Source organism: Triticum aestivum, chromosome 5B, assembly GCF_018294505.1.
Source record: "Triticum aestivum cultivar Chinese Spring chromosome 5B, IWGSC CS RefSeq v2.1, whole genome shotgun sequence".
Taxonomy (NCBI): Eukaryota; Viridiplantae; Streptophyta; class Magnoliopsida; order Poales; family Poaceae; genus Triticum; species Triticum aestivum.
Window position 1 is genome coordinate 132,618,974 of NC_057807.1, and position 18,032 is coordinate 132,637,005.

Here is an 18,032-nt window from a genome sequence, read left to right on the forward strand (position 1 = left end):
CAAGGAACCTTCCCCACCACGATGGTGCTTCCAAGAAGATCCCCGGCATGCAGGTTTCTACGCCTTGTCAGCCCGGCTCGTAACAGGGGTCCAGCGTCGGTGTAATAATCTTGTTAAGAACGGCAGAGGAAGTTCCAGCGTTATATAACTTCATCAATAAAAATGAAAAATAGAAAATAAGTACATTGCGCTGCCTGTTATCGTCACCTATACAAAGGAAAGAAGAAGAACAACGTTCCAAACGCACTGCCACAAAACCGCAAGGCGGAAGTACCAAAGAAGAAAGGGATCCGCCGTTGACAATCACAAGTCAAGTGTTTTTTTTTTTGAGGTCACAAGTCAAGTGTTGTACTAAAAGCATAGGCAACTCAAACGCTGTCGTCTTGTCTTTGGCCGGGGGCTTGGATTATTTGCCAGTTTTACTTTGGCCCGAGAAATCCCCGTCTTGGCCCGAGAAAAACAAAGAAGCTGAGATTAGGGAACTTTCCCAGCTTGTTCCTGCGGGTTTCCCTCCATTTCTTGCCCCCTTCCTCCTCCTCCTCCTCCTCTATATCAGCCCCCCTGCCAATGTACTCCTCATTCCCTTTCTTCCCCAATGGCTTCTTCCAAGCGGCCCCGTCCATGTTCCGGCGACGGTTCCGACGACGGCGGCGAGCTCTCCCGACCTTCCAAGCGTTGGAGATCGCTCGTCATGTGAGTATCCGCCTCTGGATTTCCATCCTTGGAATAAAATCAACGCCTGGTCAACTTAGCTTGTTTATATGCGATCCTGGGCGGATCTGAAGGTCCCGTGTCTTTTTGGGTGGCAGGCATGTGAGGGGGAGGAGGACCATGGGTCTGGGAGTGTTTGGCTTCAGAGGGATCATAGGGGAAGAGTTGACGACCATGTTCAGCAATATGGTTCGGAGAGTGGTAAGCACTTGGTCAAACAAACCTCTTCCTGTCTCCATATGCCTTTTGATTTATGAGAACTTTTAGTACTCCTACCTGTGTATAATGTGCTTGTCAAGGCTAGAACAGCTAAAAGAAAGACCTATTATTCATTTTTCGTACTTTGCGACATGCTGCGATAGATATATCGACGTTTACAACAGCTAAAGGCCAAGCATATGCTGTTCTTGATACTCTTTTTTCCCTCCTTAATATCATCTGTAAAAATTACAACCTTTCTCACATCTGCATATTTCAGGTTTCGGAGGAGGTAGAGAAAGCCATATTCAGACAATTCAGTGCAGCAGTAGCACCTCCAAGGTGAGAGATACATTTCTCCTTTGCCATGGTAAAACTAGATTCCATTTTACAAAATGTTTCAAGTAGGTCTCACTGGTCTTAAAGTACATGCTAAGCTGCATCAATATGCTTCCATTTGCTCAATTTTGATGCTAATTTTTTGAGCTATATATGTAGGCTATTAGGTGGCCAGAGCCAGCGTCCGAGGTATCAGCTCATGTTCTTGAATGATCTAAAACCTGTTTACACCATGATGAAGTTAGAGGCCAAGGATGGGTCGGCCCTTAAGGTGGCCATGCTTGAAAACCTCAAAAACGACCAGAAAAACGTTGTCAGGTTTGGTCATCTTTCTTCGGTTAGGGTTGAGGTTGTAGTCCTCCATGGCAACTTCAATGCTAAAAAAGAGGAATGCTGGACTCCTGAGGAATTCAGCAAGCATATAGTATGGGGCCGAGAGAAAAAAGCAAAACTCCTCAACGGTGATCTGACGCTGAAGCTCAGTGGAGGGGAAGCTTTTCTTGGAAGTGCTAACTTCACTGATAACTCCAGCTTCACAAGCACTAAGAAGTTCAGGCTCGGGCTGAGGCTTGTCAATGCCTCTGGAGAGAGGGTTCTTGAAGGAATCACCGAGCCTTTCCGCGTGAAAGAGCGCAGGGTGGAGGGTATGCGTATTTGCCTCACATTTAAGCTTTTCATTTGGTTTTATTTTCTTCTTCACAAATATGCCTTCTTCGTTTGGAGCTCAGACCGATCATGTGCGTCTTGCTGCTTTTGTAGGATTTGAAAAGCACTACCCACCTAAGCTGGGCGACGAAGTTTGGCGTTTGGAAAAGATTGGTAGTAATGGGGCTTACCGCCAGGCCTTGTCAGACAGTGGAATTGATACTGTGCAGAAGTTATTACAGTCTTATGTAAAGAATGAAGAGAAGCTATTGAAGGTAAAGGTTCTATGTTTATCTACTAATTAAAAAATACTGCATGATGCTTTCATAGAACAAAGTTGCTGATATTGAACTAACACAAGTTCTTTCGGTATCTCCTCTACGTCTAGACTTTCCCCAAGATGTCACCAGCAACTTGGAAAGCCATCATAGGACATGCCATGACGTGCGAAGTTGGCGACACTCTTTACATGCATGAAATTAAGGAAACCAACATGGAATTTTTCTTTGATGCCATACTTCAGCTTGTTGGGGTGAAATTTGGTGATTGTTACAAGCCCTTAGATAAGATTCACCAACCAGAGAAGGTGCTTTATCCTCACTTACTTCAGATAGCAGATTTTCTCACTAATGTTCTAACATTTAACGTTCTTTATTCACAGAATTTAGTCGAGACTCTGAAGCAAAAGGCTTATGAGAATATGATGGATATTCAGTATGATCATGTTATGATAAACAACCGTCCTGTACGAGTTCATAAGTTTCATGCAAAGGGTGCTTCTGGGTTGAGTAATGTTCTTCAAAATCAGCAGATACTGAATTATGGTACCATCTTGCCTGTTCTATGAGTTCCATTCACTAACCGTAATAATTACTTACGAACGTCAACCATTGATGTCAATTTGTTGGCAGGTCAGCACAGTAGGTTTCAAGGAGACTTCTTGCCTAGTCAAGGACTTGAATCAAAGGAGAGATTCTGTTCTTTCCAGCAAGCAACTGATGTAAGTAATAATGCTTCAAAAATAAACTATGGTAAAAGGATAAGAAACATATAGAGGTTAATCTAAGGCGTTGTCATCAATGTTCATGCAGGCTTCAGTGGATATGTCAAGATTTCTGCAGGGTCAGACTTCCAATGATGTTAGCCATCAAATAGTCACCCAACAAATTACACCATATGATCCAAGCCAAGGAACTTTCTTACCTCGACCAAGAATCACACAGCTACGTATACCAAATATTGAAAGAACAGATTTTGGTCCAGATGCTGAAACTTCTGCTATTGCTCATTACAACATTCAGGCAGGTCAGGTTGTTATGCAATTTGGTCAGCATGGACAGAACCATTCTCATTTCTCTGAACAATCATACAGTGTAAGATAACTTTATCCTGTGCAAGCATGGTGATATTTACTTTTGGAAGTAATCTCTATCAAAAGTGACTCTGGATATAAATTGGAACTGAACAATTCATTAGGATACTCTTAAACTGAACAAAATCAAATATCTTTTGCGCCTGCAGAGCTTCCCTGTCGGTAGTTTAACGTCTATGGATACAGCCATGGATTCTATGCAGCCTCACTCCCAGCTTACAAGCAACAGTAATTACTCTGAAACATTACCTTTACTGCTAATTACCTGATATTTGATGGTGACTTGCTTTGAATCTAATTAGTGCTGGATGACATCTGCAGGGGAGAGTTTCAGCAAGCAACCTGACCTACTATGCAATGGCCAAACACTACATCAATCAAATCAAGTTTTTGCTGGCTTACAGCCATCAAGAACAAACAGCTTTGACTCGGTGGAAAATGATCAGCTCATACAACGCTTCATTTCTCAGTTTTTTAGCAGTGAAGGGGCAGCGACACCTTTGTCGCCACGTAAGTGGGTTAAGATCAAGGCAGCATTGAAGCTAGCATCTGTAGGACGACTCTCCAGAGCCTCGAGAAGGGGTCTGCATAGTCCCCCGGGAAGGGCAAAGCTGGTACCAACAACATGACCCTGCTGAATAGTGTGGATAACAATTGTGACAGAACAATGTGCGGATCAAGGATCCATCTTGATGTTTGTACTCCATAATATTGATGAAGTATATAATCTAATAACTAGTTAGTTAAAAATAGCAGTATTGTGACAGAACAATGTGTGGAGCTTGTATTCTGATCTGTTAGCAACAGTATACACAAGTAAATTTATCTGGATCTTAGTTGTGACAGAACAACGTGTGGAGCTTGTATTGTGATCTGTTAGCAACAGGTATATAAGTAAATATTTCTATATCTTAGTTATTTATGAACACAGGAGTCAGACCATGTAAAAAGCATGCAATTTCCTGAAGTGCATTTGAGACGATCCTTTTAAAATGAAGTGAGGTGCTTTTATTAAATGCCGTGGAAAAGTTGTCTGCTTAGCTCGATACTTGCTATAGAAGAGATCAAGTAATAAAAATGCTATAAACATGGCCTGTCTATTAGAAGCAACTACTTACAAGGTGCAGCGCTCATGAACAATTGGTACAACAGTAATTTCTAGTGTGGAAGACGTACACATCCCAAATATGAAATTCCCTTCATGTTTATCTTCTTTCTGTCCTCTTGAAGATCTTCCATCTATATTCAATGTAATAAAATGATCCATCCAGTGGATGTAAATCACTCCACACTGTTGATCCTTCCAAGGAGCTTCAAGAAGACACTTCTTTTGAAAAGCTCTTTGTTGCTCTGATTTGCCAGCAGAATGCCATGCACGGGTGAGGATGATGGCAGAAAAAACCACCTTCACATTGATTCATTACTTTACAGTGTTAGTCTTTCCACTTGGAGTTCTTCCATCTGTACCACTCAAAAGTTGTTTGCCATTCTTGGTAGGTGTTTTTTGCACAGAGCTCCTGACTGGTGTTTGTAGTCTTTTCTGCGATTGGGGTGGTGACTTGCATGTTGGATTTGTACTCCTGAGTTATTCAAAAGCAGAAGAACAGGTTAAAGCGACCTAATCATGTGCAAAGAATAGTTTCATTTGAGTCTAAATAGCAGCTGGCCTCACCTCGTTGTCATATTATTTTCATTCTTTGCCCGAGGCTTCTTTTTATTTGAAACGCCTCCATTGGTAATGCCAACTACTTTCTGGCCACTGGCTGACATCACCATGTCTTGGTCCGAGGAACAGCTGTTGGTAACACCATTAAATTCGTCTGACTCCTGGCTTGGTACTGACTCAACCCTACCCCTTTGCGGCCCCGGAGTGTATCTTTGATAGAACAAATTCGGAAGCAGGGTGTGAGTGGTGAGGTCAGGCTCCTGCTCTCGAACAGAATTGCTATTCTCGAATTGGTTGTCACCAACAGCTGCATTATCAACCCAGCAATTCTTGACCGAGTTAGGCGACTTATGCTCGACGAGGATGCCAGAGCCAGGAATATCAAACTTTAGCGCTTTTTGCATCGGAGTGACATTGTTCCGGACCTAATAAAAAAAAGGAAGAAAATATACATTGAACCTATATTAGAGTTCCACATGTCAAGAAGATTACGATTAAAAGATACTTACGGTACAATTTCTGTTTTCTCAATTGGAGAAATCTGACCAATCCAATCTCTTTTCTAAATTTAAGACCTATATCTACAAACTATCTACAAAATAAGTCCGCTTAGTAGCAAGCTTTTTTCAAAAGACATTTCTATCTTAGAAGGGTTTCACTGTCCTCAAGTTATGGGACTAGGCCTGTAGATAATATTTGACAATATTTTTTATGAGGTTGACACCGCAATTAGAACACATGAATTCTGTCAAATTAATACAATTTTTGTGATATCCAAGAGAAAGAGCTGAGATGGCTGGAAAAGAGTCACCTCTAGGTTTCCAACGTCTTCCATAGGCTGCCTGTTTTTTCGGAATACAGGTGTTGCATTGCTTTTGTTGATTCCGTATATGTTTGGGCTTGACTGTGTGCTCTGAATGTTCTCTGGTTCTCCTTCCTTCTTAGCCAGTGCTGCCTTGAGGCAAGCAATCTAAAATGCACAAAAGAAAATAAGTTTCTTATACATCTCAATGGCAGTGGCACGGTGCTACCTACAGCTAAGTCACAGAAACAAGAAATCAAGAATAAGTACGTACCTGTTCTTTCAACTCCCTAACCTCACCACCTTCTTTATTCGCTTTTGCTGCGCCCAACTCAACAGAGGCAACTCGTTCAGCAAATTTCAAGGTGCTTATTGTCTCATTAACAGCGTCTGGTTCAGGGCTTATGTGCACAAACATCAATGTTTTTGCTTGTCCTCCTGAACATCAACACAATGTTTATCCCATAGATTGTAAATTGTGGTACCAAGAAAGTGAAATTTAGGATATTAACTTTGCAAAGTACCTAGAGAATCTTGCAAAAGCTGGGTAAGCTTGCTGTTGCGGTAAGGGACATGAGAGTTTTTCTGGGCAAGGGATGCAATCACATCTCCGAGTGCTGAAAGTGACTTGTTTATGTACAGTGCTTCCTTCAGTCTATCTCCTACAACCTCAGATTTATCAACTCTTTCACTACCGGCTAAATCAACAAGATGCATGCAACCTCTCAAGATTGTCCCAGATGTTAGGTCACGTCCTTGAACATGAACAGTCAGGCAACTGCATGTAGTTTTCAGTCATAAGTATAAAGCTAAACTATACAGGTAAAAACTTAGTATAAAGAAGGTATATCCATGCCAAACCTATGAGAGCGGCTGCTTCGGTCGTTAATGGCTGTTGAACCTACCACACGATTCTTTTGGCCTTGATTCATAAGTTCAGCAACATCAGAGGTCGATGTGACAGGAACTATGCTCGCATCTGGAACTGCAAGCCCTTTCTGTGAAGTATTTCTTATTTCTAATGTGCTAAACGTTAAGGAGATTCAAGATATTCCTCAAATAGATAGATCCAAGATGAACAAAAGAGAATTTTGTAATGTAAAAAGGATATCTTCTGTTTCCACTATCCTGAAGGAGATCTCTCACTTGCTCGTTGTAGATCTCAATCATCTGCACAGAAATTTCGTAATTGATTGTCCCCTTTCTCTGTGCTTGAAGATTAAATAAGTCATTTAGTGCTCTGTAGTTGACACCAACGCTTTCCTTGCTCAGTACATTAGGTCCACTCTGCACAACATCATAAGAATGGCCTCAACTCTTTTACCTTTGTGCTACAAATATTTAGACAATATTTTGACAAAGCTTATTACCATTGTATAGGTCTTCCCTGATCCAGTCTGGCCATAAGCAAATATGCAAACATTGAAACCATCAAGAACCGAACGGATCAATGGTTGCATATCCGAAAAGACTTCCTCTGCATTTATAAAAAGGAAGCTGAACTTCGATACTCAAGGAAAGTCAAGCTAATTATGAGTAAGCTATGCAAGAGTATGTAACCTTGAGTGGCTGCTGGGCCAAAGACCTTGTTGAAAGTAAAAGATTTGCTTCCATCTTTTCCATATTTTGTGGGAGTGATTATTGTGATTGTTCTTTCTTCCATGCCAGCAACAGTGTTGGAGGAATTTGCTTGTCCAGGTAGAAAAGGCCTCACTCGACAATATACTCTAATATTTCCTGTTGATAAAGTCAAACGAAATTTATGATGTAGACTAGTATGCTTAATATCTTGTTTATTGAGCACCAAAAATGGTTACCTTTAAGATCCTGTATTTGGTTGTACAACTTGCGGTTATCCTCAAGAACTTTATGATAGCCAGAAGCCGCGTTAGAGAGGATGTACAGCTGCCTACCTGTTATAACGTGTTGTATAATATGGTGTTTCTTAAATAGATTTGCAGGAAAAAACAGATAGATGCAAAATCAATTATAGGTTACCAATTTTAGTAAAATCTTCAGAGTACTGTATTCTCAATTGTTCCATTCCAGACTTGACAGAAGAAAGGGAATTTCTTAATTCCTACAGTGAGCATATTATATTAAAAGATCAAGTAAGGAATGCAAAAATAACGGAAAATATGATCAACCAAAATGCGGATTAGGGAAGAACAGACAAGGAATGTAAAACAAAAGGAAATACCTGGATATGTTTCTGTTGTAGTTCAATAGTTATTTCCACCCCTGGTTGGAACTGTTCAGCTACACAATCATCATTCCGAACTACAGAGCTGACCTCTTCCGTCACCTTTAAGAGATTTGGCTCCTCTTCACCCATCTTCATTTAGTTTGACAAACAATGAAACATATTAGTACATGAAAGCTCTCCGGCCATGTAGAAACTTATTTATCCTGAATACTGAATGTGTTTTTTTTTGCAAGGCCTGGATGTATAGTTGTTGACATCCAATTTAAAAGCAATGCTCACTGTCTACATGTCTGGCTAATAGATGGCAAGAAACAAGCATACCTTAACTTGATTACTGGTGGAAGTTTTTTCTGGCAATGGTTTCTCTGGTCTGGAAAATAGGTCGGTTCCTTTAAGGTCACCTATGCAATTCACCTGTGATATTTTTTTTCCAAATTAGTAAATCTGCACTATATATCATCATATAAAAGTTTTATGTGATACAACTAAGAAAGCGCCCCAGAATATTTGGATAAACATGATCTTCTCAATAACAGTGGAACGGAACATACCAAGTGCTTGTTTGCAGCTCGACACTCATATTCCTGAATAACTTTAATCAGGAGTGACTCAACAATCTGCAAGTTGGCAAAGACTTTGGTTTCATTTTTTATGTCTACCAAGAGCGGCTGCATGCCGATCAGCTAAATATTCAAGGAAAGTAGGCTAACCAATGGGACTTCTTCTGGTTTCTTATCCAAGAGTAGCGTACGCACAAGCATGTTAAGGGATTCTGAATTAGTCTACAAAGGAAGATATACATGTCATTATGGAGTACATCACATGACTGAGTGTGAAATAGGAACTGATATTCCATTATAAGACTTACCATCTCGGTGGATTCCAGACAACAATCAGTTATGCTTTGCTCTGCTATTAAAACTTTCTGGATTGGCTCTGTTGTGTGGCTTCTCATTAACTTATTCATAAAAGCATCAGAATTCTTGAGTATGAAATGCTTGCCAGACGTCGAAGGCTTTGTAATGCTGCCATATTTACATGGAGTCTGTCTCCCTGTTGTCTTACTTTCACTGAATGACTTCAGAGCAAGAATGCAATCGACAACTCGAACACCCTTGCCACCCTGAGTTCCAGTTGGCAGATAAAATATGTTACCTTTTTGCCACGGAAAAGTAGCCCAAGCATTTACTTTGTAATTCATTTGAAGTGCCTTACCAATAAGGACATAAATCCAACTAAGGAATACTGAATTTATAAGCTAAAGGAACTTATGGCATGAGCTCTCAATACAAAATGTAAAAATATACCTTCTCCAAGTCAGACAGCTCAAATGTAGGGAGCCCTATATCTTGTACGCTGACAAGGAAGTTGCGCAAATTCTCAAAGTACTGATATGCACACAGAGCTGAGCCATCAGCAGGTATAACGGTATCTGTGCGGGCTTCCACGACCTAAAATGTACGGGTATAACATCACCGTGTATTAGCATGCATGGCAGCTAACTAAAGTAGAAGTACTGAAAGTGCAACTACCTTAGGTATGGCCCCCGGCTGAACCTTGTTCAGTGCATTGCAAAGGACAATTCCATTTCTCAGCCCAAGCCGGAATTCCTCCTCAGAGGGCTCTTCTGGCAGGTCCCTTGCACACACGATCCCGACTGTTCTTCGCAACCAACTGGCTGCATCATACCGTCTATTTGCTGCATTTTCAACCCCGGTAAATCATAAACTCAGATTGCGCCGCTATATTGTAGCAATCATGCATAGCAACTGTCCAAAGAACCATCACCATCATACATTATCTATTTTAAAACACAAGTCCATATGCTCAGTGTTGGGTTACCACAAAATTATGAAAGGACTGCCTCATGAACCAGCACAGTAGTATAATTTGCAAAGCGAATGATACAACTGGCCCAGTGTCATCATTAGGTACCATCGCAGAAGTATAATTTGCTAAGTAAACAAGACAATTGGCAGTTTGGCACAGTATAATTTGCATAGCGAACGATACTACTGGTACAGTATTATCATGAGCTAGGATCAGTTTAAACCAACCAATGCATAGAAAACACAACTATGAGCTCAATGCAAGCTGAAATTCAAACAAGCGCGACAAGGGGAAAGTTTAAACTAGCACTATCCACTGAGTTGGGACCCAGATCACACCATGAAATTTGAATTCAACTGCATCTGGTCACTGGCGCACATCTCGTCTAAATCAAAAGCCAAGACGCCGAGATCACGCCACCATGACATCGGGATGGGAGTTTCCCCGCCCGGGCACCCATTTCTCCACCCCCAGTCACCCAGCGAACCAAGAACATCAAATCACTAAATTCCCGCCCCGCATTCAGCGCGATCCGCGCATGTGTACGCGGACTCACCTGCCTCCTGGGCCCGCCGGGCGGCCACGTCGATGTCTTTCACCGTCCCGTGATTCCACGGCGCGCCCTCCGCTACCGCCGGGACCAGCTCCCTCGCCGTCGCCGTCGCCGTCGCCACCATCGTCCCTGGTCCAAGAAGGCCCGAACCAGCACCGATCCCGACGAGCCGACCGACTGCCGTGTGTCCGCTGGGAGAGAAGAGAAGAGAAGATGGAGCGTGGGAGAGGAAGGCCGGGTTGGGGTTGGGGGGTGAACTCGTCTGCAGTGGGGTGGGGTAGTGAGGCCCGAGGGGTTCTTCCTTGTGTTTTCGAATGGTGGTGCCGCTCGCGAGGGGAAGAGAGCGGTTGGGGTCGGGGGGTGTTGATGACGTGGGGTGGGGGCACTGGAACGGGGATTTCGAGGGGGTAATAAATGTAGATACTCATGTTCTGTTTTTTAGCCAGACCACGTCTCGTCGTGCTGCTCCGCACCGTTGGATTTTGCGTGCATGACGCCGATAGTGACCAGGGCTTTCTATTTGTATGCCATTGGTTGCTTAGTACTCCTTAGTTTTACCCTATTCAACAAACGTCCCTCACTTTTTCCTTACAGCAGTCGCCGCACACTCAAAAACGCCCAAACGGCAGCATTTTCGTCGGGTCAATGCAGTTGACCGTTACGTGCCACATACACTCACACGTGGGTCACCCGGGACCCACCTGTCAGTGTCTAGTATATACGTAAAAAGATATTGAAATATACAAAAGCCTGGGACACCACGGGACCCACATGTCAGTGGCTGATTTATGTGGAGAAAAGGGTGCAATATACTGCAGCCCGTGGGGGTCGAACTCAGGACCAACGCTAGATTATGCACCGTGCAAACCATTTCAGCTGAGTGCGTCTGTTTGCTTACGCTAGTGCAGAACCGTGCATTAGCACCGGTTCGTAAGGCCCTGTAGTGTCGGTTACATAACCGGCACTAAATTGTGGTCACTAAAGCCCCCCCCCTTTAGTACTGGTTCAGCACGAACCGGTGCTAAAGGGCAACCACGTGGCACGAGCCAGCTCCGGGGGCCTGAATCCCTTTAGTACCGGTTGGTAAGACCAACCGGTACTATAAGGTTTGTTTTTTTTTAGTTTTATGATTTCTTTTTCATTTAATTTTGTGTTTCCATTTTAATTCTTTTTCGTTTGCTGGTATTTTACGATACTACACATTGTGTGTGTATATATATATATATATATATATATATATATATATATATATATATAGAATTTCTAGTAGAACCAATCATGCATATATGCATATATATATCATCAATGTCTCACAAACCACCATATTAATTAATTCACACATACACACATGTATAGCTATATACAATTTCTCCTACATATGAATGGTGCCTTCGGAGCCAGTGGCATTAGCCTAATTGGTGCCTTCGGAGCACGATGACAATTGGAAGTGGTTTTCATGGGGGCGGTAGCGGGTAATAGAATTCTCCCTTCGGATTTATGACCTGGTCGAGCAAAAATCCCGCTATTTCCTCTTGAAGTGCTTCTACGCGCTCCATTTCTATGAGCTTCTCCCGCACCTCTTTGAACTGTTAAGAAGGAGATCAATATGCATGTGTATTAGTTGTGTGACTAGATATCGATAATGGTGTAAAAATTGTGAATAGTGTTCTGACAAGCGTACCCATTCCTGTCTTTGAGATCTGCTCTTTCGGACGCCATCATGCGAATGTTCTCGCAAACGCAGAATGCACACAGATCAGTCCCCTGCGCCTGCTTCAGGGCCTTTACGAGAATGGAATTTGATTAGATAAAAATTAATCAAGCATGATAATTAAAGAGATGGCAGCTAGCTAGCTAGCTAGTACTACTTAATTGCTTACCTTGGGTCGAAACCATTTAAGCTTTTTTTTCCATTCGCCAGGCGTGACGGCGATGAACCTTGCCCAAGCCCTGCCCGCCGACAAAGAAAATGAATAAAGGGGTTATTAAATAGTTCATATCATGAAATGACGAACTAAATAGGCCGAGATATATAGTTAATAATGATTGAAATTACCTGTTGACTATCCCATACAAGATGTTATAGTCAGTTTTTTCTGAGATTAGTGAGTCCAGCACTTCAACTGTTCCGGCGTCAACTTTAATGATACACAAGACCCAGTGAAATCTGCATGCACACACGTTTGCATGTCTTAATTAAGTGGGCATATGTAAGCAAAAACATGTAGCTAGCTAGTAGGCAAAAATAGAGAATTTGTAGTACAAGACAGTGTGACTCACTGGAAGTTGTAAGGAAGTAGTATATCTTCATTGTATTTGAGGCGCTTCAAGAACTCTAGCATGCTGTCCTTACGTACTTTTGCTGACGTTCATTTATCTTCTAGGTGTATTCATTAACGGTGTTTGGGTCAATGAACCCAATGCCAAAGCGTCCACCTTTTCTCATTTCATATATCTTCATCCTGCATAATACCACAGAAAAGAATATAGTGAGGATAATTACAGGTAATGATTGATCAAAAGGATCACTACAGCTAGCTTGAGACTTAAATATAGAAAGAAATCACTTACATACAATAGCAACTGATGATAGATTTGTCGAGTGCGTCTTGATTGTATAACTGAAACAGTTCTAAATACTCAACGGACACAGCTTTCTCATGGTAGTAATGGTCCTGCTTGACATTCACCATGAGGGACAATCGATCTGAAATCTTGGTAATGTTCATGTACCATTGATGCAATTCATACATTCTCGTTGGGAGGTTCTTGACCTTGTCTGGCGCGACCAAAGGTTGGCCCCGGACATATTTCCGTTTTATTTCATCCTCTCTAAGCAAAGGCATGGGCTCAATCTCGAGGAGTTGTCCAACAGTGATGTTGAGAACTTCAGCCTGCATTATATGCTCCTCCGTTATTACCACATTGCCCACCTCGGGAACGTGCACTGTTTGCCCACAATAATATTGGGCGCGCGTACTGTCACCTGTTGTTGGCACAACAAGCGAGGGGATCGATTGCGCCGCCTGTTCTCCCAGCTGGGGAATGGTTTTCCCGCATTTTTTGGCAGCTGCTTCTTGTTTGCTCGATCCCGATGTAGACGTGCTCGCCTCCCTTTGTAGACGTGCTCGATTTAACTTCCTGATGTGGCGCTCATAGTCTGTGTCAACAGGCTTGGGAGCTGGTGGTTGAGCCATACGAATGAAGTGGTCAATCGTTTCCTCAGGCACTTTCTCCCTTGGCGGCGGTGGCGGTTTCGGTGCAAAATGGGCTTCCACCTCGGCCTTCGATATGGCTGTGATTTCCTCCTCGGACCTGTCATAAGACCTCTGCGGAAGAGGCTTGAGGCTTGGACCATATTTATATCGCTTGCCTCCGCCTGTACTTCCTGTACTACCTCGACTCGTACCGCTACGCACCATAGCTGCGGGGTGTCTCTTCTGCGATTGCTGAGGCGGCGGAGACGGCTGACGGGGCTGAGTTGGACGAGGAGGAGTGGCCTGAGGTTGTGCCGGACTTGGAGGAGGAGTGGACGTCTGACGCTGTGGCGGACTTGGAGGAGGAGGATTGTCCTGACACTTTGCCGGACTTGGAGGAGGAGGAGTGGCCTGACACTTTGCCGGACTTGGTGGACTTGCAGGAGCGGGAGTCTGCTGACTCGGTGGCGGACTTCGACGAGGACTCGGCTGACGCGGTGTCGGTGGCCTTCGAAAGATGATGCAATCCTTTTTCCATAGGATGATACGATGTTTGGCCTCTCCGAGAAAGCGCTCGCCGTCACCTCCAGCAATGTCAAGCTGTAGCCCCGAATATGGTGGGTCCACCACCTCATCAACCAAGACACGAGCATAGCCCGCTGGAATCGGGTTGCAATGGAAGGTTGCCTCGGGGGGATTTGTGAAAGCAAAGCCGTCCGCCACCTTCATGGATATGTTCTTCATTTTGACGTGTAGCTCGCAGTTAGTGTTCTCCGTGATGTCATCCACGGGGTATCTACCCAGCATTGCGTCGTCCGGGACGGAACCCACGCTGCTTCTCGGCATGGATGGGCCGGTGCTATCCAATGCTGGATCATCCGCTAGCTGCTGCAGCTGCTGAGACCCCCTTTGATGGGTAAGTGAGTCGATCTGCTCCTGCTGCCGCTGGAATTTGACTGCCAATTCCGCTTGACTTGCTTCTAGGCCTTGAAGGCGTTCATAGTCCCGCTTCCTCTGCTCCTCCTCCATCTTCCTCTTCTTCTCCTCCGCAATATTCTTTCTCGCACGGGTTCTGTAGTCGGTGTTCCATTCTGAAAACCCCTCATACCACGGCATAGCGCCCTTGCCTCGTGTTCTTTCCGGGTGTTCAGGATTTCCCAGGGCACGCGTAAGCTCGTCGTTCTCTCTGTTGGGCTGGAACACCCCCGATCGTGCCTCTTCTATTGCAACAAGTATCGCATCGTCGGCTCCCTTCAGAGTTGCCCTCGTCGAAACATTGCTTGTCTCCGGGTCCAACTCCCCCCCATGCGCATAGAACCAAGTCCTGACCCTGGGGAGCCAGCTCTTAGTAGCCGGAGTGACACCTGCATCCTCCATATCTTTCTCAGACTTATCCCACTTAGGCATTGCCACCGCATAGCCACCTGGCCCCAACTTATGGAACTTATCCTTTTTTCGGCATTCTTCTTGTTTATTCTCGACCGTTCCTTAGCTAATTCTGAATCCTTGAATTTCATGAAATCGTCCCAATGATCACGTTGGTTCTCTAGTGTTCCCTTGAATACTAGAGTCTTCCTTCCTCCCTTGACGTAATTCTTCCATTCACGATTCTTGTAGTTCTTGAATGCAATCGCCATCATCCTAAGAGCAGTCTCCTTGACTTTCTGCACATCTGCTTCTGTGAAATGATCTGATAGGGTGAAATGTTCCATGAGAGTATCCCAAAGCAGATCTTTTTGATTCTTGTCGACAAAAGTAACATCTGGACGTGGCTTTGCTGGCTCTCTCCATTCTTGAAGTTTGATCGGGAGTTGGTCCTTCACAAGAACTCCGCACTGACGAACGAACTTGTCCGCAATCTTCTTAGGCGCTAATGGTTTGCCAGTAGGGATGCATGCCTCGATATTGTACTTTACGCCCGGCTTCAACTTTTTGTTCGGGCCTCGTTTCGTCATTTTGCCTGAAGATTTGCTCGATCCGGATGGCTGAAAGAACAAAGATCGATTCGTTAATATATCTTCAAGTCATTTAAAACATGTGATGATCACCAGATGCCTGCTTATATAAATATATATACCTCGCCGGTCTTTGTTGTTTCAGGATCAACATGTTCTTCGTCATCGTCATAATCGTAGTTCATGACTTCATCAATTTCGTCGTCGCGATCGAATATCATATCACCCTCTCCGGTGTTGTTTAGAAATTCGGAGCCGTCATAATCTTCTTCATTCTGATTATCATCTGGCCCGCGTATCATATCGAACATGGCCTGTTCTCCCTCTCTGTCGGTATTGTCTGCCATAGCTTTTGTTTAACTAATCCAAAAGAAATATAAAACAATTTAGTATTCAAATTACATCGTCTCAAATAATAGATATAATCTCGAATACATCGTCTAGAATAATAGATATAATCTCGAATACATCGTCTCGAATAATATATAATATTGAATAGTACATCACTGGCTATTAGCTAATAAAGATCGAATACTACAGAAGAATCTAGGACACTCGCGGTTCCTCCGGCGCGGGCGGTGGACACCCAAAGAGAAGGAACCCTCAGAGGATCATAGCTGAAGTGAGATCCCCGAAGATACTGCCACGTATTGGAGAACCTGCCGCCCTCTAGTGTAACCATGTAGCGATGGACGTGCTCGTCCTCCTCCCTGACACGGCGACGTACCACCTCCGGCGGGGCCGGGTCCCTCCGCACCGAAACTGGCCCACGCGAACGCCACCAAACGAGATTAGGGTCGACGACGGGACCCGGGGCCGGGTTCCTCATCAAGCGGCGCGCCCCTCCAAGCAGCACCTCCCAGTGCCAGCCCGGCGGAGCCCAGTCCCGGACATGGGTCGGCTGGACGTCGGCTGGACGTCGTCGCGGATGGGTCGACGGCGAGGATGCAGGCCGGGCATCATCGAGAACAAATACTAGCTATATGCCCGCAAAAAGTAACATTTTTTAATGATTATATTTTGATAACTAAAATTTCTAACATTTCTATATAACACTAATTATGTAATCTAAATAATCTAAATAACACTAAAATTTCTAACATTTCTATATAACACTAATTTCTAACATTTCTATATAACACTAATTTCTAACTGATTAAGCACTAATTATATCCATCTAACATGCATTCATACATATATAATAGTGAAAAAATAATAATCTAAATAATCTAAACTAATTAAACATACAAAATACGTGTGCGTGTGTACTAATTAAACACTAATTATCTAAACTAATTAAACATACAAAATAATAATCTAAATAATCTAAACTAATTAAAGACTAATTATCTAAACTAATTAAACATGCTTGTGTGTGTGTGTACGGGCTCGGGGCCGGAGGGCTCACAGCGGGCGACGGCGACGGCGAGGCGACGATGAGGCGAGGCGACGGCGAGGCGACGGCCGGGGCGGCGACGGCGGGGACGGCGCGATGGGGACGGGGACGGCGCGACGGGGACGGGCCCGGGGCAGCGACGGAGATGACGGCGGCGACGGGGACGGGGGCGGTGACGGGGACGGGGGTGGCGACGGAGACGAGCGGCGACGGAGACGATCGAGGGCGGCGTCGACGGCGACGGAGAAGACGAAACAGAGGAACAAACAGAGGGAAACTGAATTTTTCGTAGCTGTTGTATATATAGAAGGCACCTTTAGTACCGGTTGGAGCCACCAACCGGTACTAAAGGCCTGTTTTGGCCAGGCCAAGCAGCGGGAAGCGACCCCCTTTAGTACCGGGTGGTGGCATAAACCGGTACTAAAGGCCCCCCCTTTAGTACCGGTTTGTGCCACGACCCGGTACTAAAGGGGGTGCGCTGGCGCAGGTGCGGTGCGGCAAGTTTAGTCCCACCTCGCTAGTCGAGGGGCTACCGCACTGGTTTATAAGCCCCAGTGCGGTAGCTCTCTCGAGCTCCTCTCCTAACCAGGCCTACTGGGCCTACCTGTCCTCTTCGCCTAGTGGGCCTACTGGGCCTTCGCGGGCCTGCATCCTAGCCCAACGAAAGGTTGTGTCGCTTGTCGTATGCAGCCCGCTTTGGCCCAGTAGGCGGGCTTTTTTTCTTAATTTTTTTTGCTTTATTTTTTTGTTTTATTTATTTTTGAGTTGTTTTTTGCTGTATTTAGTGTTTCTTTGTGAATATTTTTGCTTTAGGTACAAAAAATTACAAACTTTCTGTTAGTGCCGGTAGATTTCAAATTTGAATAGTTTAAATTTTGAATTATTTGAAATTTGTGTGAATCACTAGTTTGTGAATAACTTAACTTTGAAAAAAGTTTTTTCAGTGATTCTTTTTTCTTATGTTTAATATTAGTGTGTTTTATCATTATATTCAATTTAGTAATGCTTAGGTTATTTAAAAAATGAAATGCCTTTGTAACAGTTCAGTTTTCGTCGGAAACCCTGATACTTCGAAAGAGATTGTCCATTTTGTACACGAAGTGCATCCAGTTTTTGCCGTAACCCTCTCTACTTTCTTGCACATGCTATTTGTATGAAATTA

General features: G+C 43.9%; 2 protein-coding genes across 2 annotated transcripts; one reads left to right on the forward strand and one right to left on the reverse strand.

Annotated features, from left to right (window-relative positions):
* The first annotated feature begins 434 nt into the window (after positions 1 to 434).
* On the forward strand, positions 435 to 4,110 carry LOC123110801 (calmodulin-binding protein 60 D). Its single transcript, XM_044531409.1, has 11 exons — positions 435 to 693; positions 810 to 912; positions 1,190 to 1,251; positions 1,408 to 1,892; positions 2,008 to 2,168; positions 2,282 to 2,479; positions 2,555 to 2,717; positions 2,805 to 2,893; positions 2,985 to 3,266; positions 3,415 to 3,493; positions 3,587 to 4,110. Exons 1-11 carry the CDS (start codon positions 596 to 598, stop codon positions 3,892 to 3,894), a joined length of 2,028 nt encoding a protein of 675 aa, XP_044387344.1. The 5' UTR covers positions 435 to 595; the 3' UTR covers positions 3,895 to 4,110.
* Positions 4,111 to 4,334: 224 nt separating this feature from the next.
* LOC123110800 (kinesin-like protein KIN-14Q) lies at positions 4,335 to 10,670 on the reverse strand. The gene is made up of 19 exons (XM_044531408.1): positions 10,326 to 10,670; positions 9,472 to 9,638; positions 9,247 to 9,390; positions 8,808 to 9,062; positions 8,650 to 8,721; positions 8,491 to 8,556; positions 8,261 to 8,353; positions 7,934 to 8,068; positions 7,732 to 7,813; positions 7,551 to 7,646; positions 7,294 to 7,470; positions 7,104 to 7,210; positions 6,845 to 7,020; positions 6,595 to 6,756; positions 6,258 to 6,511; positions 6,008 to 6,171; positions 5,743 to 5,901; positions 4,938 to 5,356; positions 4,335 to 4,845 (listed from the first exon to the last, which is right to left on the reverse strand). Exons 1-19 carry the CDS (start codon positions 10,444 to 10,446, stop codon positions 4,686 to 4,688), a joined length of 3,009 nt encoding a protein of 1,002 aa, XP_044387343.1. The 5' UTR covers positions 10,447 to 10,670; the 3' UTR covers positions 4,335 to 4,685.
* Positions 10,671 to 18,032: the final 7,362 nt, after the last annotated feature.